Source organism: Macrotis lagotis, chromosome 5, assembly GCF_037893015.1.
Source record: "Macrotis lagotis isolate mMagLag1 chromosome 5, bilby.v1.9.chrom.fasta, whole genome shotgun sequence".
NCBI classification, from domain to species: Eukaryota; Metazoa; Chordata; class Mammalia; order Peramelemorphia; family Peramelidae; genus Macrotis; species Macrotis lagotis.
This window is the reverse complement of record NC_133662.1, coordinates 174,725,720-174,752,223: the sequence shown is the minus strand read 5'-3', so window position 1 is coordinate 174,752,223 and position 26,504 is coordinate 174,725,720. Positions and strand designations below refer to the sequence as shown.

The 26,504-nt window shown below is 37.4% G+C and overlaps 2 protein-coding genes across 5 annotated transcripts in view; one reads left to right on the top strand and one right to left on the bottom strand.

Moving 5' to 3' along the window:
- SERAC1 (serine active site containing 1) overlaps positions 1 to 22,471 on the top strand; it is a 96,793-nt gene extending 74,322 nt beyond the window's left edge. For all 3 annotated transcript variants that reach the window (XM_074187924.1, XM_074187925.1, XM_074187926.1), the window contains 2 exons: positions 17,057 to 17,200; positions 18,341 to 22,471. In XM_074187924.1, the coding sequence (XP_074044025.1) occupies positions 17,057 to 17,200; positions 18,341 to 18,477 (281 nt within the window). In that variant the 3' untranslated portion in view covers positions 18,478 to 22,471. The remainder of the gene's footprint in view (positions 1 to 17,056; positions 17,201 to 18,340) is intronic.
- The window catches only part of SYNJ2 (synaptojanin 2), a 146,397-nt gene continuing 138,773 nt past the window's right edge, over positions 18,881 to 26,504 (bottom strand). The window contains exon 26 of one of the 2 annotated variants that reach the window (XM_074187923.1): positions 18,881 to 26,273. In XM_074187923.1, the coding sequence (XP_074044024.1) occupies positions 25,518 to 26,273 (756 nt within the window). In that variant the 3' untranslated portion in view covers positions 18,881 to 25,517. The remainder of the gene's footprint in view (positions 26,274 to 26,504) is intronic. The other variant, XM_074187922.1, reaches the window with a different exon arrangement.

Here is a 26,504-nt window from a genome sequence, read left to right as displayed (position 1 = left end):
CCTTTCTGTTCTGCAAGATCTTCAGTACAGAACAACTTTCAGACCTTTTTAATTAGACTCCTGTGGTAAATGCACATTTATTGTCTCTCCATATTAAAATGAAAATAGTTGGGGCAGCTAGGTAGCACAGTGAATAGAGCACTGGCCCTGGAGTCAGGAGTCCCTGAGTTCAAATCCGGCCTCAGATACTTAATAATTACCTAGCTGTGTGGCCTTGGGCAAGCCACTTAACCTCATTTGCCCTGCAAAAGCCAAAAAAAAAATGAAAATAGTTTATCTTTGTCTAGTTCCTTATGATTGTTCACTCGTCTGTAGATTTTTATGGTTTCTTTTTTTATTCCTGTGTTTGTACTTAATAATAATGATAGCTAGCGCACGCACACACACACACACACACACACACACACACACACACACGTATATATCATACTTCCTTTATGACAGTCACTATACTAAATGCTTTATAATTACTTTTTTCATTTTATCCTCACAGTGACCTTGGAAGGTAGATGCTATTTTTATTTTCATTTTACAAATGAAGAAACTGAGGTAAATAGGTTAAGTGACTTGCCAAGATCCCATAGTAAGTATCTGAGACTAGATCTGAACTAAAATCTTCCTGACTCCAAACCCAGTGCTGAGTCACCTAGCTGTCTTATTTCAAAGTTTCAATAATTTTGGTCTTTTCTTTTAGAATTCCCCTATAATAAGATAAAGTTGAAATAGGTAACAGAACAAGGAATAGTTTATTTGTCAACTCTATGGAAAGGGGAGGAGTTTATGGCCAAACAAGAGATAGAGATGCAAAATGGATAATTTTGACTACATTAAATTAAAAAGGTTTTACACAATTCAACCAATATAACCAAGATTAGAAAGAATGCTGAAAGCTGGAAATCAATTTTTACAGCTAGTATTTCTGATAAAGGATTCATTTTTAAAACATATAGAGGGGTGGCTAGGTGGTGCCAGTGGATAAAGCACCAGCCCTGGAGTCAGGAGTACCTGGGTTCAAATCCGGCCTCAGACACTTAATAATTACCTAGCTGTGTGGCCTTGGGCAAGCCACTTAACCTCATTTGCCTTGAAAAAACCTAAAAAAAAAAACAACCATATAGAGAGGGGCGGCTAGGTAGCACAGTGGATACAGCACTGGCCCTGGAGTCAGGAGTACCTGGGTTCAAATCCTGCCTCAGCACTTAATAATTACCTAGCTGTGTGGCCTTGGTTAAGCCACTTAACCCCATTTGCCTTGCAAAACACCTAAAACAAAATAAAACAAAATAAAAAAAAAAGAGATAACTGAATCAAATTTACAAGAAAACAAGTCTTTCTCCAATTGATAAATGGTCAAAGGATATGAACAGGCAGTTTTCTGATGAAGTTATAAAAACTTTTGATGTGAAAAAATGCTCTAAACCATTATTGATTAGAGAAATGCAAATTAAAACAATTTAATTTGGAGTTGTCTTCAAAGGGCAGTAAAACTTTGAATACCCTGCCATCCTGCAATACCACTAAGTCTATATCCCAAAGAAATCATATAAAAGGAGAAAAGGAATGTTTAGAATTTCTCTATTTTCATTTTTTGGACACGTTATTTTTCACTTTATATCCACATCTTTTGCCTTTTGAAATGGTGTCTTTCAAACTCGCTGTTTCTTCAAAGTGGTGACTGCTCAGTCTTCTTTAGGAAGCTGATTGGTGAATTCTTTCTGTTTTGCTGCCTGTTTCTAAGAAATCTGGGCAGTTTTATATTTCTTGAAATATGAGGATTTCAGATAGTCTAATGATTCTTAAATTATATTTCCTTCAACTATTTTCCAGTTTTTTCCCCAATAGTTTTTCCCAATAGTCTTGACTATTTCCCAATAGTCTTGACTATTTCTTATCTAATGGAGTTGTTTGGTTATCTTCTATTTGGTCCATTCTAATTATGCAGTAGTATGTTACTTTGGTAAAATTTGATGCCCCTTATTCCAGGTTGTCAATTTACTTTTTTTTTTTTAGATTTTTTTCAAGGCAAATGGGGTTAAGTGGCTTTCCCAAGGCCACACAGCTAGGTAATTATCAAGTGTCTGAGGTTGGATTTGAACCCAGGTACTCCTGACTCCAAGGCCAGTGCTCTATTCACTGCACCACCTAGCTGCCCCCAAGGATTGTCAGTTTCCTTTCTAATTATTTCCTCCTAAACTCTTCTTCTTTAAAAATTTACATAAATATTTTGTTTTTCAATTATACACAATGCATTTTCTAGATCTGTTGTAAAGGGGTTGGCTTGGCTTTATATCTTCTTGACTTCACTAAGGAAATGCCTTCTAATATCTCTCCTTTGGAGTCAGTCTTGACCATTATCATTTTACATTTTTAGTTTCAGTTGTTTTACTGTTTTTTTCCCCAAATACATTATTGTAATTGTTATTGGTACTCCATAATTCTCTTTTAAGGCATTTCATATAAATCTTCCCTGCCTTCACCAAAATCATAGTTTCATTTAGCACTCTTAAATTCTGTTACCTTCATGGTACCATAACCTGCTTAGCTTATTTCCCATTCAGTTGGCATTTTATTCATATTGGAAAAGAGGTATATAAATTCTTGAGATTATGAAAAGAAAATGAAGTCAATTTTCTTCTCAAAGGGAAGAACACATTTAGAATAGCTAAAATCTGTTTCCCAAGGTGTTCAAGCATCATTTTGTTTTTAGGAAACCTTGTATTTTAGTCTTAATTTTGAGGTATTAAATTTATGTTGAAACATTATTTGAAAAGAAACTAGATGTTGCTAATTGTATCAGTGAATCAGAAAGCATTTGGTAAATGTTTACTGTGTATCCGATAATATGCCGAGCTTGGGAAATTCAAAGGCAAAAGCAAAACAGTCCCTATTCTTAAGGAGTTTACAGTTTAAAAGTGGAAACAGCATATACATATATATTTGTACATATAAGAAATGTACAAAGTCAGTGAAGAATAATCCTAGAAGGGAAGCATTAGTGGCTGAAGGGGACTAGGAAGAACTGAAATTTAAATAAAGCAGATGCCGAGCTACCAGGAGTAGTCATTAGGGCACTATGGCTGCGTTGTGGAGGCTGGGGAGGAGAGGACTGTCTAGGAGCACTCTATCTCAAGGAAAGGTAGAAAGGGCCCACATTATAATTTCCCAAAAGATGCTTTTATCTAAAGAAGTTACAAAACCATTGGAGGAGTAAAGGGGTAATTTCATCAAACTCAAACTTTAGCAAAATCAGGGTAGAGATGTCAGTTCTACTTGGGATCAAATATTTATTTGTATGCATTAGTGTGAATGAATAATACATGATTTGAAAAAAATTTTCTCAGTAAATCATTCTTTCCTCTAGCACTGTAGTTTATTAATAAGTTGGACAAGACTTTCAGCCAAGATGGCGGAGAGAAGACAGGTACAGTTCTAAAATCTCCTGATCTTCCCCCATATATGATATGAAACAAACCTCTTAATAGAAGTCCAATCAACAAAACCCAGAAAGAAAAGCCAGCAGAAAGAACATCTACCTCAGGATCTGTCTTCCGCAGTCGTGGGTGATTCTGGGGCATAGAGGGCAGACTTTTCCAGGGCACAGACTGGGGAGAGCTTGGGAGCCTGGATTAGTCTGATCAGCAGTGGTGCTAGAGCCTGGTCAACTGTGGGGGCTTGGATCAACTAGGGAACAGAGGCATTGGTGTTGGTGCTGACCCTCGGGAACTTGCCAGCAGGGCTAGAGGGAGAGTTCTGGTGTAGGAGAGTTGCAGACATCACCCCTGGGCTCCTCTGCTCAGGAGGAACTTGGAGTCCACACCTCCAGAACCACCTCAGCTGACAATGCCGAGATTGATCACCTCACCCCAGGGTAGAGCACACTATTGATCAAAGGCAAAAGTATTTAACAGCTTCAATCACTCCCTCCAGGCCAAGGGAGAGGGCCTCAATCAAGGTCACAGACACTCCAGAGAAAGCAGCCAGCACCCCCTAATGGCCAGATGGAGATATTACACTCAGTGACACAAACCTCTAGCACCCCTGCTGGCCAGCTGGAGAAATTACACTCAGGGAGTAAAGCCTCTAGGGATCCCAACACCAAACCTCTGTGAACCAGCATATCAGGGTCTTAGTAAAATGAAGAAAGGCCAGAGGAAAGGAGGGGCCATAGAAAATTTCTTGTAAGGAAAAGACCCTAACTCAGATGGACCTAGAATGTCTGAGGAGACTATGATCTGGTCTCCAGCACAGAAAGACTTCCTTGAAAAAAAAAGGAAAGGAAAGAATTTAAAAACAATTGGAAAATTTGGGAAAAGAAACCTAAGAAAAGATTAACACCTTGCAACCAGAAAACAAATCATTGGAAAATACAAGTGGACAAAAACAAAATGATAATAATTCTCTCAGATCCTCAATTGGACAAATACAAAATGAGAATAATTCTCTCAGATCCCTAAATGGGCAAATTCAAAAAGAAAATAATTCTCTCAAAACCACAATTGGTCAAATGGAAAGCTCTTTCCAAAATAGAATTGACCGATTGGAAAAGGAGTTGCAAAAGTAAATGAAAATTCTTCTCTTAAAAAAAAAGGATGGAGTCTGTGGAAACTAATAACTTCATGAGACAGCAAGAGCCTGTTGAACAAAACCAAAAAATTAGAAGAAAATTTAAAATACCTCATAAAAAACCACTGACCTCGACAATAGATCAAGGAGGGACAACCTGAAAAGAAAAAAGCCTAGACTCAATATTACAGGTTTTAGTGATGGAAAATTGCCCTGATATCATGGAACCAGAGGGCAAATTAGTTAGTGAAAGAATACATAAATCCCCTCCAGGAAGAGATCCTAAGATGAAAACATCAAGGAATGTTGTGGCCAAATTCCAGAACTATCAGATAAAAGAGAAAATCCTGAAGCCAGAAAGAAACAGTTTAAATACCAAGAAACCACAGTAAGGATTACACAGGATCTAGCTGCATCAGCATTAAGGGATTGAAGGACCTGGAATGCAATATCTGAAGAGCAAGGGAGTTTTAAATGCATCCAAGAATCCACTGTCTGGCAAAATTGAGCCTTCTCTTCCAGGGAAAAAAGATGGACATTTAATGAAATGGAAGACTTCCAACAATTCCTGATGAAAAAACTAGAACTAAATAGAAAACTCATACATCAAACAGGAGGTTCAAGAGACACATGAAAAGGTAAAAAAAAGGGGGGTGGTAAAGAAAAAAACTGCTATTCAATAAGATTAAAATGGCTATATCCTAGCATGGGAAAAAGAATCTCATAATTCTTAAGAATTGTAACTCTATCAGAGAGAATATACTTAGCCAGAAATGATGGACACTCATGATTTATCCATGAGACTGCTACCCAGGGGGATGAAACTGGCTATATCCCTACGTGGGAGAAAGACTCTAATAACTCTCAAGAATTGTAACTCAATTAGAGAGAATATATTTAGCCAGAAGTGAAAACCTTTCTGTGATTTAGATAGAATGATTTTAAAACAATGCCTGCTTAAAAAGGGGGACAGTAAGGAGACAGGAGGATGGAATGGGGTAAATCTCATTACATTAAGAGGTACAAAAGACCTTTTGTAATAGAGGGGGGAAAAGGGAGGAGGTAAGAACCACCTGAATCTTCCTCTTATCAGACTTGGCTTAAATAAAGTAAACTCATACACACTGAGTTAAGAAACCTATCTTACCTTTCAAGTATTAAAAGAGGAAAAGGAGAGGGGAGATGGGAAAGGGGAGAGAAAAAGGGGAACTAACAGAAGGAAGGGAAGGAAGAAGGGGAAAAGGGAAAGGGGAAAGAAAGGGGAGGGGATGGATATGGGAGGGTAAACACACTGAAGGTGGTAGCATTCAGAAACAAAACACTGGGGAATATGATAAAGGGGGAAAAGGGGAAAAATACAAACAGAGGGAAGATAGCATGGAGGGCAATAAAGAGTTAGTAATTATAACTTTGAATGTGAACGGGATGAAATCTCCCTTAAAACGTAAGCGAATAGCTGAGTGGATTAAAAACCAGAATCCTACAATATGCTGCTTACAAGAAACTCATTTATAGCAGAGAGATACATATAGAGCAAAGGTAAAAGGTTGGAGCAAAATATATTTTGCTTCAGTTGAAGTAAAAATAGCAAGGGTAGCAATCCTTATCTCAGACAAAGAAGCTGCAAAAATAGATAGCATTAAAAGAGATAAGGAAGGAAACTATATCCTCCTAAAAGGTACCATAGACAATAAAGTAATTTCAATACTAAATATGCATGCACCCAATGGGATGGCATCCATATTTTTAGAGTAGTTGAAAGAGCTACAGAAAGCCATAGACAGCAAAACCGTCTACTCGCAGATTTAGATAAATCTAATCATAAAATAAACAAGAAGGAAGTTAAGGAGGTAAACAGATTGTTAGAAAACCTAAATATGATAGACTTATGGAGGAAATTGAATGGATAGAAAGGAATATACTTTTTTTTTCCTGCAGTACATGACACAAAAAAACCAAATTAGATATTCTAAAAATTAAAGGAGAAATTAATAAAATCAAAAGTAAGAGTTGGTTTTATGAAAAACACATTAAAACTGATAAACCTCTGGTCAATTTGATTTAAAAAAAGAAAGAAAAAAACCAAATTGCTAGTATCACAAATGAAAAAGGTGAACTCACCACCAATGAGGAGGAAATTAAAGTCATAATTCAGGAATTACTTTGCCCAACTCTGTGCCAACAATTTGACAACCTAAGCGAAATGTATGAATATTTACAAAAATATAGGTTGCCCAGATTAAATGAAGAGGAAATTTAAAACCTACATAACCCTGTCTCAGAAAAAAGAAATTTTAACAAGCCCTTATTTAACTCCCTAAGAAAAAATCTCCAAGGCCAGATGAATTTGATAGTGAATTCTATCAAACATTTAAAGAACAATTGGTTCCAATTCTACATAAACTCTTTGGGAAAATAGGTGAAGACAGAACTCTGCCTAACTCTTTCTATGACACCAATATGGTGCTGATACCTAAAACAGAAAATTATAGACCTATCTCCCTGATGAATATAGATACAAAAAATGTTCAATAACATCTTAGCAAAATGATTACAAGTTATCACTAGGATAATACATTATGAGCAAGTAGGATTTATAATTTAAAATTTAATTTATAATTTATAATTAATTATATCAACAAACCTTTCAGAAATTATATGATCATATCAATAGATACTGAAAAAGCTTTTGACAAAATACAGCAAACATTTCCTACTAAAAACACTAGAGAGTGTAGAAATAAATGGACTCTTCCTTAGGATAATAAACAGTATTTATCTGCAACCATCAACAAGCATTATATTCAATGGGGAGAGGCTAGAGGCATTCCCAATAAGATCAGGGGTGAAATGAGCATGCCTGTTTTCACCACTACTATTCAATATCATATTAGAAATGTTAGCGTCAGCAATAAGAGAAGAAAAAGAAATTGAAGGAATTAGAATTGGGAAGGAAGAGACAAAATCCTCACTCTTTGCAGATGATGTGAGTATACCTAGAGAATCTCAAGAAATCATCAAAAAAAACCTACTGGAAACAATTAGCAATTTTAGCAAAGTTGCAGGTTATAAAATAAACCCTCATAAATCCTCAAGTTTTCTATATATGACTAGCAAGATACAGTGGGAAGAGCTAGAAAGAGAAATCCCATTCAAAGTAACCTCAGACAATTAAAATACCTGAGAGTCTACCTTCCAAGGCAGACTCAGAAACTTTTTGAAAGCAATTACAAAACACTTCTCACACAAATAAAATCAGATTTAAATAACTGGGCAAACATAAACTGCTCATGGATAGGTTGAGCTAATATAAAAATGATAATTCTATCATAACTAAATTACCTGTTTAATGCTCTACCAATGAAAATTCCAGAAAATTAAAGAGTCAGAAAAAGTTGTAAGTAAATTCATATGGAAAAATAAAAAGTCAAGAATTTCCAGGGGATTCAATGAAAAAAAGTAAAAAAAAGGTGGCTTAGCCTTACTAGATCTAAAATTGTATATTATAAAGCACCCATCATCAAAACTGTCTGTTATTGGGGCGGCTAGGTGGCAGTGGATAAAGCACTGGCCCTGGAGTCAGGAAGTACCTGGGTTCAAATCTGGCCTCAGACACTTAATAATTACCTAGCTGTGTGGCCTTGGGCAAGCCACTTAACCCCATTGCCTTGCAAAAACCTTAAAACAAAACTGTCTGGTATTGGCTAAGAAATAGAGTGGTGGACCAGTGGAATGGACTAGGTGCAATAGCAGGAAAAGATTATAATAATCTGCTGTTTGATAAATCCAGAGTCCAACTATTGGGATAAAAACTCTCACCGATTAAAAACTGCTTGGAAAATTGGAAGTTAGTATGGAAGAAACTTGGATTAGACCAACACCTTATACCCTATACCAAGATAAGATCAAAATGGATACAGGATTTAGACATAAAAAACATAATTATAAACAAACTAAAAGATCAAGGAGTAGTATACCTGTCAGATCTATGGAAAGGTAAGCAGTTTATGACCAAGGACGAGATGGAGAACATCATTTAAAACAAACTACATAATTTTGATTACATAAAATTAAAAAGCTTTAGCATGGACAAAACCACTGTAACCAAGATCATAAGAAACGTAGTAAATTGGGAAACAATTTTTGCAACTAGTATTAATGACAAAAGGACTCATTTCTAAAATATATAGAGAACTGAGTTAACTTTTCAAAAAAACAATCCATTCCCCAATTGGCAAATGGTCAAAGGATATGCAAAGGCAATTTACAGTTGAGGAAATCAAAGCGATCCATAGTCATATGAAAAACTGCTCCTAAGTCCTTACTTATTAGAGAAATGCAAATTAAACCATCTCTAAGGTACCACCTCACACCTCTCAGACTGGCCAGTATGACCAGAAATGACAATGATCAATGTTGAAAGGTATGTGGGAAATCTGGGACACTAATACATTGTTGGTGGAGCTGTGAACTCATCCAGCCTTTCTGGACAGCTATTTGGAATTACACCCAAAGGGCAACAAAATTGTGCATACCCTTTGAGCCATACCACTACTGGGTCTATACCCTGAAGAGATTATGAAAAAGGATAAAAACATCACTTGGACAAAAATATTCATAGCAGCCCTATTTGTGGTGGCAAAGAAATGGAAATTAAGTAAATGTCCTTCAATTGGGGAATGGCTTAACAAACTGTATGTCATGTATATGTATGTCATGGAACACTATTATTCTATTAGAAAACAGGAGAGATAGAAAGTCAGGGAAACCTGGAGGGATTTGCATGAACTGATACTGAGTGAGATGAGCAGAATCAGAAAAAACTGCACCCCCTAACAGCAACATGGGGGTGATGATCAACCTTGATGAACTTGCTCGTTCTATCATTGTAACAATCAGAGATATATAATCTTTCTGGAAAGCAATTTCAAACTATGCCCAAAGGGCAACAAAAATGTGCATACCCTTTGATCCAGCAATACCACTACTGGGTCTGTACCCTGAGGAGATGATGAAAAAGGGTAAAAACGTAACTTGTGCAAAAATATTCATAGCAGCCCTGTTTGTGGTAGCAAAGAATTGGAAATCAAGTAAATGTCCTTCAATTGTGGAATGGCTTAGCAAACTGTGGTATATGTATGTTATGGAACACTATTGTTCTATTAGAAACTAGGAGGGATGGGATTTCAGGGAAGCCTGGAGGGATTTGCATGAACTGATGTTGAGTGAGATGAGCAGAACCAGAAAAACATTGTATACCCTAACAGCAGGATGGCCGTGTTGGACTCAATCATTCCATCAGTGCAACAATCAGGGACAGTTTGGGGCTGTCTGCATTGGAGAATACCATCTATATCCAGAGAAACAACTGTGGAGTTTGAACAAAGATCAAGGCCTATTACCTTTAAGGGGGGGAAAATGACATCTTATTGTCTGATCTTGCTGTCTCTTATACTTTATGTTTTTTTCCTTGAGGATATAATTTCTCTCTCATTACATTCACTTGGGATCATTGGCTACTCTTTACAGTGTTTCCATGGTATACAATTTTCTTTTGTGGGGGTGGGGGGGAAGTAAGTTTAGGGGAAAATTGTAAAACTCAAAATAAATAAAAACTTCAAAATTAAAAAAAATAATAAGTTGGATAGAAAAAATTCCAGTCTGACCTTAATCTTTTCCTTCATCCATCGTTGGGAGAGCATAGTCCTTTTCTATCACAGAAAAGCTGGAGAGGATATAGTGGCAGTTCCATAAGTTTCATGCGTAAGAAGTTCAACTGGGTTGTGATCTCAGACAGCCATCACTAATGATTTGAAACTCATTTACTTTTTTTTATTTAAAAGTTATTGAGTTTAAAGTTCATTGTTTTTTGCTTTGACTTTTTGATTTCTTTTTGCTTTTTATTTTTAAAAATTTATTGTTTATTTTTAATATTCCTTTTTTTTAGGTTTTTTCAGTTCCAGATTTTTCTCATTTAGCAATTCCTTACCTATTGAGAAAGCAACCAGTATCATATCAATTATGCATATGAAATCATGCAAAGCATTTCCATATTAACCATGTTACCAAAAAATGAGAAAAATAAGTGAAGAAATTATACTTCAATTTGCAGTTAGGGTTCATTAATTCTCTCTCTTGGAGGTGGATAGTATTTTTCATCATGAATCCTTTGGAATTGTCTTGAATCAAAATGGCTAAGTTTTTCTGTGAATCATCATTGCAGTGTTTATATTACTATGCACAATGGTCTCCTGGTTCTGTTCACTTCATCTAAAACTGTTCATATAGGTTTTCCTGAAACCATTCTGCTGGTCATTTCTTGTAGCTCAAGAGTGTTCCATCACCATCTTTTACCACAACTTCTTTAGCCTTTCCTTAATGGATAGACATCTCTTTCCTATCCTTTTCCTTTTTCTTTGCTCACTTTGAGTTAAAGACTAGTAATGTCATTGCTGGGTCAAAGGATATGGACTGTTTTTTAGCCATTTGGAATTAGTTTCAAGTTATTCTCCAGAATGGTTGGACTAGTTCACAACTCCAACAACAGTTCATTAGCATCTCCATTTTTCCACATCTTTTCCAGTATTTGTCATTTTCCATTTTGTTCATGTTAGCTCTCATGATTTTCCAGTCACCAATGGAATGACAAAAAGGTGTCCTTGCTCTCATGCTTTTGAGCAGAATGTTTTCAACTATGTTATCAAATGCCTGCACTGAGGATGAACATGGCATCAAAATCAGCTACCGCGGTGGGTGGAGCCAAGATAGCGACATGAAGGGATCCAGTCTTAGGAGCTCTCTGATAAAAACTCATAAACTAAGGATTCTAACTAAACTTTCCAGAGACAGAACCCACAAAGGGACCCAGTGAGGCAGTTCTCCTACTCAAGGTAACCTGGAAAAGAGCAGAAAGGCTCTGCTCCCCACGGCCGGAGGGGCGGCCCGCCAGAGCCAAAGAACTTCAGCCTCCCAGAGGCAGCCCCAGGGCACTGGGAGCCTCAGCTCACAGCAGCGGGGGAGTCTCCTGAGCTGCACCCCGGGGAGCACCGGCACAAAGGCACAAAGTGGGGGACCTCTGCCAGAGCAAGCATGTGGAGCCCAGCCCTCAGGGCACACAGCCAGCAGCCTGGTCTTTCAGCAGCCTAGACCTGGAAACAGAAGCAGGTGGAGCCCATAAGCATGAGCCCCCAGGGCATGAGCCCATTGAGCTGAGGGAGGGGAGTGAAGAGAGACTGCAGAGTTCTGTCCTCTGCCCCTGGAACAGGACTCTGGGGCTCTGACCACATTCAGATCCTGATCGCAGTCTAGGACCCCCCCCATAGAACAGCAGGTCCCCCCCCACCTCAGCCCCATCGCAGGGGGGGGGCGCTTATGGTCATTCACAGACCAGGAGGGAGGACAGAACCTCACACACTGAGACCCTTGTGGGAGTGTCCCAAAAGCTCAGGAAGCACCCCCCAAAAACAGGCTTAGGCTGGGAAAATGAACAAAGAAACAAGAGGAAGACCATTGAGAAATATTTTGCAACTGAGCCCAAGAAGGATCAAAATACTCAGTCTGAAGATGAGGCAGCACAAGCTCCTGCATCTGAAGACTCCAAGAAAAAACAGAAATTGGGCTCAGGCTATGATAGAGCTCAAAAAAGACTTTGAAAATCAAATGAGGGAGTTGGAAGAAAAACTGGGAAAAGAAAGGAGAGAGATGCAGGAAAAACATGAAAATGAAGTCAGCAGCTTAGTCAAGGAAATCCAAAAAAATGCTGAAGAAAATAGCATGCTAAAAACCAGCTTAGGTCAAATGGATAAAACAGTTCAAAAAGTTATTGAGGAGAAGAATGCTTTAAAAAGCAAAATTGGCCAGATGGAAAAAGAGATAAGAAAACTCTCTGAGGAGAATAAATCCTTCAGACAAAGAATAGAATTCAGGGAGATTGATGAATTTACCAGAAATCAGGAATCAATACTTCAAAACCAAAAAAATGAAAAATTAGAAGAAAATGTGAAATATCTCATTGAAAAAACAACTGATATGGAAAACAGACTTAGGAAAGATAATTTGAAAATTATTGGAATACCTGAAAGTCATGATCAGGAAAAGAGCCTTGACATCATTTTCAAAGAATTACTACAGGAAAATTGCCCTGAGATTCTAGAAGCAGAGGGCAAAATAGAAATGGAGAGAATCCACCGATCCCCTAGAGAAAGAGATCCCAAAAAACCAACCCCCAGGAATATTATAGCCAAGTTCCAGAACTCCCAAGTCAAAGAGAAAACTTTACAGGTAGCCAGAAGGACACACAGTTCAAATATCTTGGAGCTGCAGTCAGGATCACACAGGACTTAGCAGCAACTACATTGGAAGCTCGTAGGGCTTGGAATATAATATACCAGAAGGCAAAAGAGCTTAGAATACAGCCAAGAATGAACTACCCAGCAAGGCTGAATGTCCTCTTCGAGGGAAAAATATGGACTTTCAATGAACCAGGGGAATTTCAAATGTTCCTTTTGGAATGGCCAGAGCTGAACAGAAGGTTTGATCTTCAGATACAGGACTCAGGTGAAGCATGGAGATTGGAGGAGAGGGGGGAAATATGAGGGACTTAATGAAGATGAACTGCATGTATAGAAAAATGACACTGATAATACTCATATGAACCTTCTCAGTTAATAGAGCAAGTAGAGGGAGCTTTTATAGTTGAAGCACAGGAGAAAGCTGAAGTCGAAGATAAAATATGGTGTAAAAATGGAGTCAATAAGAAAAAAAGGGAAATGAAATGGGAGAAAGAAAAAGGAGAGGGGGAATAGTCCAAGCTATTTCACATAATAAGATTTTTTTTTTATTACAATGAGCTATTGCAATGATATGGAAGGGGGGAGGCAAGGGGCAATGAGGTAACCTTTGCTCTCATCAGAGATGGCTAGGAGAGGAAACAGCACATATACTCAATGGGGTATAGACAACTGGAGTAAGAAGGAGGGGGGGAGCAGGGGGAAGGGGTGGGGATGTGAATAAAGGAGGAGAGGATGGACCATGGGGGGACAGTGGTCAGATATAACACATTTTCTTTTTTTTACTTCTTGCAAGGGTCTGGATGGCCTACTCAGGACCATGGGGCTCTGGGCCTAAGGGGTGGTATGGGGGCTCAGGGCTTCTTGGCCCCAGGACCAGGGATCTGTCTGCTGCGCCACTCAGCGACCCTACAGCAGAGTCAGAGTGAAAGGAGAGAGAAAATATAGTACATGGTAGTGGAGAAATAAGAAAGGAGGGAGTTGTGATCAGCAATGGCAATGGTGGAAAAATATGGAAGTAACTTTTGTGATGGACTTATCATAAAGAATGTGATCTACTCACGACAGAGTTGATGGTGTTGGAACAAAGACTGAAACACATTTTTTGTTATTATTATTTGGGGGAGGGTGCAGGGCAAGTGGGGCTGGGTGGCCTGCCTGGGGCCGCATAGCAGGGTGATCATTGGGTGTCTGGGGCTGTATTTGGACCCAGGTGCTCCTGGCTCAAGGGCCAATGCTCTGTCTGCCACCCAGCCACCCCTACTATTATTACTATTTTATTTTATTTTGGGTCTTTTTTTTCTTTCTTTTTTCTTTTTTGGTTTTTGCAGGGCAGTGGGGATCGGGTGGCTTGCATGTCACATGGCTGGGTGATTATTGGGTTTACGAGGCTGGATATGGACTCGGGTGCTCGTGGCTCCAGGGCTGGTGCTTCGTCCATTGCACCACCTGGCCATACCTACAATTATTACTATTATTTTTTTTAATTTTAATTTTTTTTCTCCCCCCCTTTACTTTTTTGCCCAAGCAAGTCTATCTATATTCATGGGGGGAGGGGTATTTTGTTTACTTGTAAACAAGTATATTTTATTAATGTAAAGAAAAACATTTGTACAAAATGAGAATAAAAAGTAAATTAAAAAAAAAAAGAAAAAAAAGATCAGCTACCGCACTGATGGCAGATTCTTCAACTTGAAAAGGCTCCAAGCCACGACCAAAGTGGAGGAGTGTTTGTGCCTGATCTTCTTTTTTCAGATGATTGTACCTCATTGGAGCCTCTGAAGCTGAGATGCATCAAAGTATGGATCGATTCTCTGCTGCTTGTGCTAATTTTGGCCTAACAATTAACACCAAATCAACACAGGTACTCCACCAGCCCACACCACTATCCATGTGTGGAACCACTGATTACAGAAAATGGAGTAGTTTTGAGCACTGTGAACAAGTTTACTTACCGTGGCATTATCCTTTCTAGGAAAGTACACATTGACAATGAGGTTGACACTCACGTTGCCAAAGCTAGCTCAGTATTTGGGAGACTCTGAAAGAAAATGTGGAAGAGAAGAGTTATTAGCCTGACTTACAAACTGCAGGTCTACAGAGCCGTTGTGCTGACCTCATTGCTATACACCTGTGAAATCTGGACAATCTGACACCGTCAGAGTTGCTTCCATTTAAATTGTCTTAGGAAGATTCCGAGGACCACCTGGCAGGAGGAGATGGTCTCTCTTAAGAACTTTAGAACTGATTGTACAGCTTGGGGGACCCCAGCACAGGACTACTCAGCATGGCATGCCCTTGAGCTATGCTTTATAAGCAAGGCAGAGTGGAAGCAGCGCAAAGGAAAATTGAGATACGTAAGTTTATAATCATCCTAGGTGTTCACATTTGTGCCAGACCTGTGCTAGGAGCATTCTGAGCTGGTATTGATCTGATCAGTCCCAGTCTGACACATTGTATCTTCACTTTAACCTGGTGATGTCATTTTTGATAATGAAGGACAAGAACCAACCAACCAACCATATTAGCCAACCAGATAGATGTGAGGTTATATCCCACTTGTTTTAAATTGCATTTCTCCAATCAGTATTGATTTAGAGCATTTTTTTCATATGATTGATAGTTTTGATTTCTTCTGAAAACCATCTTCATAATCCCTTAACCATTTGTCAACTTGGATATAGCTCTTTTATAAATTTGATTCAGTCCCCTTTATATTTGAAAAATGAAACCTTTATTAGAGAAGCTTAATGTAAAAATCCATTACCATTTCTCTTCTAATTTTGACTACATTGGTTTTGTTTGTATAAAAAAATTCACATAATCAAAATTATCCATTATACTTCCCATATTCTTCTTTCTTTCTTGTTTGATCCATAAACTTTTCTCCTTAGGCATAGATCTGACAGGTAAAATTTTCCATGGTCCCCTAATTTGCTTTTGATATCATCTTTTGTGCTTAAATCATATGCCCATTTTGGCCTTATTTTAATATGAGTTCTGTGTGAAATGTTGGTCTATACCTAATTTATTATAAATTGTTTTCTATTTTTCCCAGCAATTATTTTTCCAAACAGTGAGTTTGAATTAGGATATTTATCAAACTCTACATTACTTTGGTCATTTACTACCATATTTTGTGTACTGATCTGTTTATTGATCCATCACTCTTATGGCTTAGCCAGTGTCAGATTGTTTTGATGATTACTGCACTGTAATATAGAGATCTGTATTGCTAAGCTATCATCCTTCACATTTCTTTCCTTGATTCACTTGATATTCTGGATCTACAAAATAATTCTTAGATAGTTTGATTGGCACAGCACTGAATAATTAAATAAGTTTAGGTAGAATTGTCATTTTTATTTTATTGACTCGCTATCCAAGTGCAGATAATATTTCTCCAGTTCTTTAGCTCTGTCTTTATTTGTGTGAATCTTCATCTTGTACTTGTGTTCATGTAGTTTCTGGGGTTTGTCTTGGCAGATAAGCTCTCAAGTATTTTATATTGTTTGCTGTTATTTCAAATGAAATTTCCCTTTCTATATTTTTCTGCTGGGTAATATATATTGAGAAATGTGACTTTTTGATTTGAAATAAAAATAAACTTCAAATTGTTAGAGAAAAAACTTTTAGACTAATATCTTATTTGCATCAGTATTTCCGTTTTTTTTCTTCTGTGTTTCTTAGATAGTATTAAAAAATATTGGTATATTCTGTTTATTCTGTTTTCTGTGTTTTTGCTACCTAGAGTAGCTAGGTGGCATAGTGGATAGAGCACTGACCATGGAATCAGGAGAATAAGGAGTTCAAATCCAGCCTCAGACATTTGACACTTACAACTGTGGGACCTTGGGCAAATCACTTAACTCTGTTTGCCTAGCATCCAGGGCCTTTTTCAGTTGTTCTGATTCATATCTGGACCCAGGTGGCTCTAAAGGAGAAAGTGAGGTTTGGTACATAGCACAGCCCCTCTCATGCAAATCTAATTCATGTTCTTGTCATGGCATCGCCTCACTGATGTCATGGCCTTCCAGAACAAAAGAGAAGCATCATGTTCATTATTTTATATAATTTGCTATTAATTTCCCAAGTAAACATCAAATATATACTTCTAGTTAAATTTTAAAAGGTAAGTGGTCTTTTTTGAATGTGAGATTAAGTATGCAAGCATAATATTCCCTTTTTCTTGAATGTTGCTACAGATTGTCCTGCACTTAAAGAACTTCATGATGACTTCCTGACATTTGCTAAGGACAAGAATTTCCAGGTGTTGAATTTTGTAGAAACACTCCCAACCTACATAGGTAGCATGATTAAGTTACACGTGGTACCAGTGGAATCAGCAGGTGTGTATTCTTTTCCAATTTGACTAATAGGTTTATTAAGTTACTGTTCATGTGCTGGAGATGCAAAGTCTCAGCTTTGAAGAGGTTCTCTTTTACTGGGGGAGCAAGATGCCTCTATATAAAAATAGATGCTAGGAGATTAGGAAAGACTTCATGTAGAAGATGGGACTAGTTATTAAACTTTTATTGTGAATCTTTTAAAAAGGGACATGAGGAAGGTTCAAGAGAGGTTGCATAAGATTTAAAAAATAAGAGTGAAAACCATTTTTCTTAAATTTGAAATATAAAGATTACAGTAGTTGTTATCAATATCACTTTTTCCTATTTTCTCCATATTTTTATTTCTTTCAGTTGTGCTTTCTCCATCTTGTCAAGGTAGTCCTTCTCCATTCCTCTATTTAATTCTTTTCTTACTCTTTCACCTCACTAAAAGTGGATTTGAAACAACTATCAAGAAACTCTTTCCTACTAACCCATGAAACATTCACAAGATTTTGTGTGTGTATGGTGAAGGGAAGAATAAGAAATAAATTATATTAACAAGTTCGAGAAGCCCTAGTAAAATTACATTATAAACACTCACTTCAAAGAATCATTTAATTTAATCATGGTCAAATGAAGACCTCAAAGATAGTGGCTTTGAGATACTACTAATTACTAATTAAGTTGCCAGAATTTCAGTATGAATGATATTAAGGAAAATTAATTCATGGAGGCCGAATGGCCTAGTAACAGGAGCAGCAAGCTCCACCCATCACCCCTCCAACCCTTACCCTGCCTCCCCCCCAAAAGAAATCTTAGAAACTAAATTCTGATGGGGAAGTCTTAGAGAAAAAAAGATCACAGCAAGTCCTTTATCCAGTGTAGGTCGACATAAGGAGATAGAGTGGACATGGGGAAGAGGAATACCACTAAAACCAATAAAAGCAAAGCCTGTACACCAGGACAAGAAGAAACCTCAGATTCAGAATCCAGGGTCCCTAAACCTGGGTTTGGGGCAGGCCCAAGTGCAGTTCTGTCCTTTGATACCCACTTCTAGATCTGACATTATTTCCGGAAACCTAGGTCTCTTTCAGAATGCTAATTCTTAAATTAACCTCTTAAAGTCTAAGGTATTTTCATTGACTTGCTTTTCCTCAGATTTGGGCATTGGAGATCTGATTCCGGTAGCAGTTAATCATCTGAATATTTGCAAGCCAAAGAAGAAGGACGCCTTCTTGTATCAGCGTACCTTACAGTTCATTCGTGAAACCTTAGCCAAAGACCTTGAAAACTAAGAGGTCTTAATTTTTCTTGTTCTTCTATGTCTTTTGGAATGATGCTGGGCATTTTTTTGAGAACTGAGAAGACCCAATTGATGAGACACCAAGGCAGGCTGGACTACATTGAAGATAGCAGGAGGCTATTCAGAAATGTATGAAAGGTAAAGCACAAGTAGAGATGGCAATATAGATTGAGTAGCTAGATTCTCTTTGATCAGGGACATTTTCTGTGCATTAGTTTTATATTCCATACTTTAAGATGGTGGTATCTGAAATGGAGCTGCTGGAATAGGCCCTCTGACTTGCACCAGAAGAAGCCTTGGTGGACCAGTAAGGAATTAAGTTCATAATACACTTCTTACCCAGAAATATCTGCTACTTGGTGAATATTTGAAATAGGAGTAACAAACTACTAAGGACCAAAGTAGATTAGATTTTGATTTTATTCTGTCTCATAAATGCAACAGACTTTTTTTAAAAAATAAAGTTCATTTAGGCTACTGCATTTCAAAGCTGGCCTTTTCACATTTGAGTGACTAAACTGCCATCACAGATACAAATTTATTGTATGCTTCTGTTGCTAAGCATAAATAAGTTTTTGATGCATCAGCTTAGGCTAACCTTTTAAATAATGTACTCTTCTGCTCTTTACTTATTCTCAGATAAGGAGTTAAGGCTTGTTGATTAAATCCATTGTTCAAGTATCAAATAAACCTGTATTAAAAAAACAAAACTCAAGCAACATCTAGAACTATTCAATGATACCGTAGGATATTTAGTTTAGATTTGACAGACATTTCCTTTCACAAAATAGGAAATTTAGAGTAGTGGAGGTGTTGAATACATTTATAAGAAAACAAGGATTGTCCATCCTACTATTTAAGTAGAAATGGGGCTATCTGAAGGTAAATTGAGAGGAATATTGTTGCATCATATAGATGTGGCACATGGTTGAAAGTTCCACATATTTAGTTACCCAGTTGTTTGGGAAAGAACTAAGACTAGATAAGAGCTCACTAAAGTAAACCTGTAGGTTTTTCTGGCCCATAGCTCTTGTGACAGTGGGATGTTTTAGTATGGAATATTTCCTTTTTATCTTCTTGACTAAACCCACAACTAAAAACACATGGTTTTTTAAAAGTATTTTTAATTAACTTGAAAGAACAGTATGCAACTGTTTCTGGAAATCTTAATGCAATAGTTATTCCTCTCATTAATAAGATTTGGGAAAAATGTCCAACTTTATTTCAAACTTCCAATAAGTTTGCAGGCAAATCACCATAACTAGACAGGGTAGTGTATAGGTACACTGAACGTTGATGAAAATACTAATATTTGCATTGAATGCTCTATAGCACTTTAAAAATCTTCATTATATTTTAAATGACTGCTTTATTTTTACCATTACAGTAGCTCTGTGAGGTGGTCAGTTTTACCTTGTGAAGGTAATGACAATGTTTAGCTGCCATTGACTTTTAAAAACGAGGTTTGTAAAATGATACAAAGTAATAAGAATAATATAGATTTGAATCATTTCTGAAAACAGCCATTTTATTAATAGGTTAATTTTATTAATGGCTTGTTTTCAGTGCAACTTCTAGAAAATACTATTTTGTTTTTTCTCCACCATAATCACCCAAGGTACCCATAATCATGATTATATTTAGGGACATGCTGGGCAATTGCTAGGTACTATAGGTTCTGCTTTTCAAAATAAGCTCCAGTGAGACAAGAGAGTTGCTATCTGTTGTTATAGACCTTGACCCATCTCTCTTCCCTTAAAAACCACCAGGCACCTGCTTTACTGTTAGAAGCAGGGACAGAGCTTGAGTTCTCCATCTTCAGGTATTGTAGGTGGAAATCAGACTGGAAAGTAGAATGTAATAGTCCCCTTCTGTCTTTGACACTGAGCAGATTTGCAATCTTACAGTTACAATCAAAAGGCATGTTGAAGCTATGTTTTTTTCTGTGACAGACAAAATTACAGGTGCCAGCATTTCATGACTGGAAATAGAGCACAATGATACAATGATGTTTACAGTGTCTTTCCATTTGTGCTGTGTTCATACCTCATGCCTCCCATAATCCTTTTGTAATTACTGGAATTTGAGGCACAAACCCTAAATTTTCCTTTTTCTGTACTGTTAATACATCAGTGTATACTTTTATTGTCATTTTGTGTAATAACAATTTTGTGCCTGTGGGAAATGTTTAATAAAGACATTTTACTTCAGAACTGATTGGGCCATATGTGGGATCATAAAGCAAAGCAATTATCTGCAAAATTGAAAGTGCCTAAAGATGCACTGGAAAATTTTTTTTTAAAAGTGGTATAATACCCCCAAAATGTTAAAATTAAGACTAAAATCATTAAAAACCAAGCAGAATCTTCAGACTCAAGAATTGCCCAAATCAGAATGAGTCACTTATATAAAAATTTAAATGATGAAATCTATTTTAAGTACTGTCTTTATATAACACAAAATCAGTGGTGACTGAGTGGAGGAAGAAGGAATATCATTAGCCATTACTCACTATAAAAATTCAGTATAATCAAAACTTCACCTCAGAGACTTTTTAACTGCCTCATAAAAGCAGGTGATAGTTAAACATAAGCATTTAGTCACAGAATGCACATCTTTTAAATATGGCTGTTTGATTTGAATAATCTTTTTGGCTTCAAGCATAAAGTACTTTTGTCATAGATCAGAATGAAATGCAACCATTAAAGTAGAAGCTAGGTGGCTCAGTGGATATAGGCCTGGAATAAGAAAGTTGTTTAAATCTAGCCTCAGGCACTTAACTAGCCGTGTGACCATGGGCAAGTGGATTTAACCTGTTTGCCTTAATCCGCTGGAGAAAAGAATGGCAAACCTCATGGATAGTAGTGGCATGCTATGGTCTACAGGTCATGAAGAATTGGACACAACAGCTTACAAAAGTATTTGCTGTCATAGGCTCCTACCACACATTCTCCTTTTTCTAGGCTTTAATGCACTAAACCATGTCTAGCTCAAAAACTTTATTTGGAAAGGATTTCCATACTTGTTCTATTTAAGTAGTAATTGCTAATTTAAGTTTTTCTACTACAGTGACTGTGTAAGTTTGTCAGGGAAGGAGAGGTACTTGCTACCTTTCCAACTTTTTTCTGAATAGGTTTTTTCCCCTCCTTTCATTTTAAATTATTTGCAATATGGTTTACAAATGGCTATGTTATCTGCTTGTTCGAGTTGGAAGGACAGCCAAAGCTGATAATTGAAGATTTCCAAATCTGAAAATATGAATTATTCAACTGTTTATGAAATTTTTTAAAAGAAACATTTAATAGACAATATTTACAACTTGAATACAAAAAAATTCCACTTCAAATAAAACATCACAGGGTTTTAAATTACTAAGTGGTTATAATTTGCTCAATAAAACATTTTCTTAATTCCTTTCTCGATACATTTGATGCTTTATTATGGGGGAAATATTTTTAATAAATTACCTTGGGTTGGATAGACATGCACACCTGGCAGTACTTTTTATTAACAATGTTTCAGCAGCATCAACTATTCCAAAACCTCCTCAGGGATTAATGGTCCTTATTTCAATCATATTTATGTGAGCAGAACAAGGAAAAATGATAGCATGTTGTACTATGAAAAAGACACTGAATTTTATGGACTTGGGTTTGAACAGAGGTCTCTGCCCTGGTGTTGCCCCTTATAAGACCTCCCTTGGGAAACATACTTGACCACTCTGGGTTTCCATTTCCTCACCTATAAAATGAGGGGGAAGTTTGCCTAAGTGAGCTCTAGCTCTCCTGGAGCTCTAAATTGATCACGTGATGCATTTGAGAAGACAGCACCCTAACCCAAAAGGCCTCAGAGAACATGTAGAGGCAAAGCTACATTTTCAAGGTGCCCAAGTAACTCTATACTAATCTGTAAATTTTACAAACTATAAGAAGCAGACTAGTAGCGATCAGGTTTCAAGGACTATTTTAGTGGGAAAACTTAAAAAGCAAAGTTGTACAAGTTAATTTCCCACAGAATCAGGAGTTTTAAACTGGGTCCATGAATTTGGGAGAAAAAAATGTTACATCACTAATTCAGTTGTAATTGTTTTCCTTTATAATCTAATGTTTGTTAACATTATCCTAAGGATTCTTCATTCTAAGGTTTCACCAGACTGCCAAAGAGGTCCATGACATACCAAAGACCAAGAACCTAGAATACTATTCTCAAACTCTGCTTTCAGTCCAGGGAAATTTACCAGCTTATAAACCCAAACTGATTATAAAAATGAGTGGGTTTCTCATTCCAAATCTACTCTCTGTTAACACTTGGAAATTTCTATTTCCCTTTCATCTGTCAGTCCAATCTAAAAAAAAGTTTTTCTAAAAAAAAATAGTTTTCCTCTGAATTGCTTTAAAAAAACAAATCATATTCAATTTCTTCCAGATTTCATTAATTCCTTTGACTTTTTCCTTAACAGATTGTTGAGGTGATACACCTTTTATAGCATTGAGCCAAGAAGCCTTGGATTCTGGTTAAAGTTCTCAGCCTTAACCACCTCAAATTATCAGGGGGATAATTCAGCCTGTGGGGTTGTGAGAGTCATATGAACAAATGCACATAAAAGTGCTTTCTCAACTTCCAAAAAGATATAATTTCATTAAGTTAGGGGTTCTTAACATGAGCATTTTAACTAAAAACTCACTCAAGATATGAGAGGGTTTTTTTTTTCAGAGAAGGCTAGTATTAATTTATTGGGTGAGAGCCAACCATCTCAAAACTCAGAAGCTAGCTGTGGTAAGAACTAAAATGGCATGGCTTTCATTAGCCTAGTCTTAATCTTTACCACAACCAAGTAAGAAAGGGGAAATCTATAAATATATGTGTGTGTGTGTGTGTGTGTGTGTGTGTGTGTGTGTGTGTGTATGTATATGTAGAAGAGAACACTCTTGAACATTCCTTGAGTCTTAGTTCTGTAGAAGACATAGAAGATTAAATATTCAAGACATCTCAAAGAATCAAAAGGCCAAAATTCTTTCCTAAAAGATAAATAGGATAATATATTTTTGTTTTATCCTCTTTAACACCACTATCTACCAGCTCTGGGTGTCCTGGAGTCAAAACACTCAGACTTTTGAGGACTGTCTTATTCTTTTAAAATTAAGAATTTCGGGAAACTCAGTAGTGTTAGAAAACCAAGTAACTGCTGTTCATTCTATACTGTCTTATTCTAAAGTAGAATTTAAATCTTAGCTGTAAGGAAGCATTAGGCATCTAGGCTGAACCTGTGTAAACAAATGGTATTCATTTGTGCCTCTGTACACATGCTATTTTCTCCTGCTATTTTCCCCTAAGTGGCTAATAGATTGCACATGAGGAAAATTTGATTAGCTCCAAGTGAAAAGCAGAGTAACTCAGAGTAACAATTTTAAAAACAGAAACACTTCTACCACATTTGGAGTCAGCAATCGTGATTTTATAGCTAAAGGGGAAAAAAAGCTAGAAACTTGCAAGGAGAGAGACAGACAGACACACTCACCACCCCACCCCCAAGAAAACAAAGAAAATTTATCATAGGGATTGTTTGATGATGGGGTATGTGGTATTGGCCCTTAAGAAAACTCTGGGTAGAAAGGTTAGGATAATATGCACTCTCAGTTGTGCTCAATCACTTAAAGCTATTTTGTGCTTATCCTGTGTGTGAAATATGAGGAAAAAGATTAGTGAGGTTTTAAGTGGTATACTAAGTACATGGTATGAAGATATAATTTAAAAACACATGCCAAAGACTCCAGAAAAGCCTGCAAAGACTTACATGAACTGATGAAGAAAGAGAACATTATACACATTAATAGCAACACTATGAGGATCAACTATGATGGACTTAGTTCTTCTCAATAGTAAAGTGATGAAGGACACTTTTAAAAGACTTGTGATGGAATGCTACCCACATCCAGAGGAAAAAACATGGAGTCTGAATGCAGACCAGGCATACTGCTTTCACTTTTTAAAACTTGTTCTATGTTTTTATTTCTTTTTCTCATGGTTTTCTTGCCCTTTAGTTATGATTCTTCTTTCACCACATGACTAATATGTAAATGTTAAACATAATTGTTCATATATAGCCTATATCAGATTGCTCGTTGTCGTGGGAGGTAGAAAAATGTGGAACTCAAAAGCTTATAAAAAGATGAATCTTGAAAACTCTTGGCAGGTAACTGGAAAAAAATAAAATAACATTCTGAAAAAATAAATAATTAAATTAAAAACACATGCTAAGGATCTGCAGTAATGAACATCACACAGGACCAGTGAAATAATCTCAGCTAGTGTTATTATAGAGCAATATAAATCCATGTTCTTTTGCATGTGGACAAGAATCTTACAACACAGAATCAATGGAATGCACACTTGGATATTTGGTTCATTTTAGTTTACCTCTTCCAACACTGCCTTTTCTACACATTTTCAACCACTTTGGTCTCAGGGCTTTTCAGCAAACTAGTCAATTGAAAGCTGACTGGTAAAGCAAAGCCATTTTAAAGGTACTGGTGAGCCATCTATGATACTATGATGTCAGCTAGTTTAAAATACAGAAAACACAAGTATTTTATGATCTGTAACATGCAGTCCAAATTCAAGGAGAGAAATCATATGCTGGGGCAAAAATCCCATTAGTTTACAGTTTTTCTCTCGCCCTAAAAACACACAATGAAACATTTTTATTTAGGGGGCAGAGAACTTAAGGGTGAGAAAAGAAGGTTCATAAAGAGAAAAAGAACCCAACATGCTCAAACCTGCAAAAGCATCTTCTCAAAGGCTAGGGTGGAGGAATGACAATTGATTTTACTGATTAAAGATAAAACTATTTTCAGAATTCTGTACAAAGCCAAATAAACACTAGTATTTTTTCCCCCAATATCCTGTTTAAACAGAAGAGGGGAAAAAATGTCCATTTAACATAGTTTCTTATTGAGAGAATTTACATGAATGATACGTTGAGCAGGAAAAGGACACAACTTTACAAGGCAGTGAGTATCTGTAAAGGTCCTATCAAGTTTTTGCCAGTGGATCAAACAGCTGTAACGCTGTCCTCTTATCTTCATCATCACTGAATAGAAGCCAGGGTTCCAGGTCTTTGAGCCCAGGGGCTGGTAACGGTCCCACCCTAGCAGCTGGACTACTTGTCTGGACCGGGCTGGTTGCAGTCACTGGACCCAAAGGCTCTGCGCTCTGAGTAAACCAGCCAGTGTTGAGTATCTTTGGGTGGTGGAGGAGGCTCAGGAAGGGATCCTGATGCTCACCAAGTAGGGGGGCTGCATCTGTCTTCACGGCCTTTGTATTGTCAGCATGTAGGCCGGGCCCTGGTAAAGTGCTATCAAGGGCTGCATGGGAAGCAAGTGGACCAGAGTCAGACTGGTCGGCAGCCCGAGAGTGATGGTAGTGGTTGTTGTTGTTACCGCTGTAGCCAGACAGGTCCTGGAGGAGCAAACTGTTGCTCTGCAGAACCTGTAGGTGAAAAGCCGCCGGGGCTGACTTCTTCCTCCTGGGGGGAACCTTGGGAACAAAGGAAGCAGCTTCCAAAGATGGTAGCACCGTGGCATCTCCTTCTGCAGGTACTTCTGCTGAAGCTTGTGCTTCGCTGCTCAGGCTCCTCTCAGCAGCTCTCCCAGGCTGTAATGTTCTTGGTTTGGGGACAGGAGCAACTCGAGGGGACACCGCTAGAGTGGTGCTTTCAACACTAGGCTCAGGGGACCCAATTGTAAGCTGGATGACTTGTTGCTCAAACTGCTCTTCTGGGGATAAAGACTGAAAAAAACAATGCAGATTAGTAAGCAAATATGGAAAGTCTCAAGACATTCACGGGGAGAAAAGAACAGAGGAGGGGATGAGCTAACATGCTAACAATAAAATGTTGAGGATGATTGGCATGCTGGAAATGGGGGTGGGGATGAACCAAACAAAGAATAGGGAGGCAAAGGGGGAGCAAAAATGGCAGCTCCCTAGGAGAAGGACAAGCTGAATGTATGGGGGGCAAAT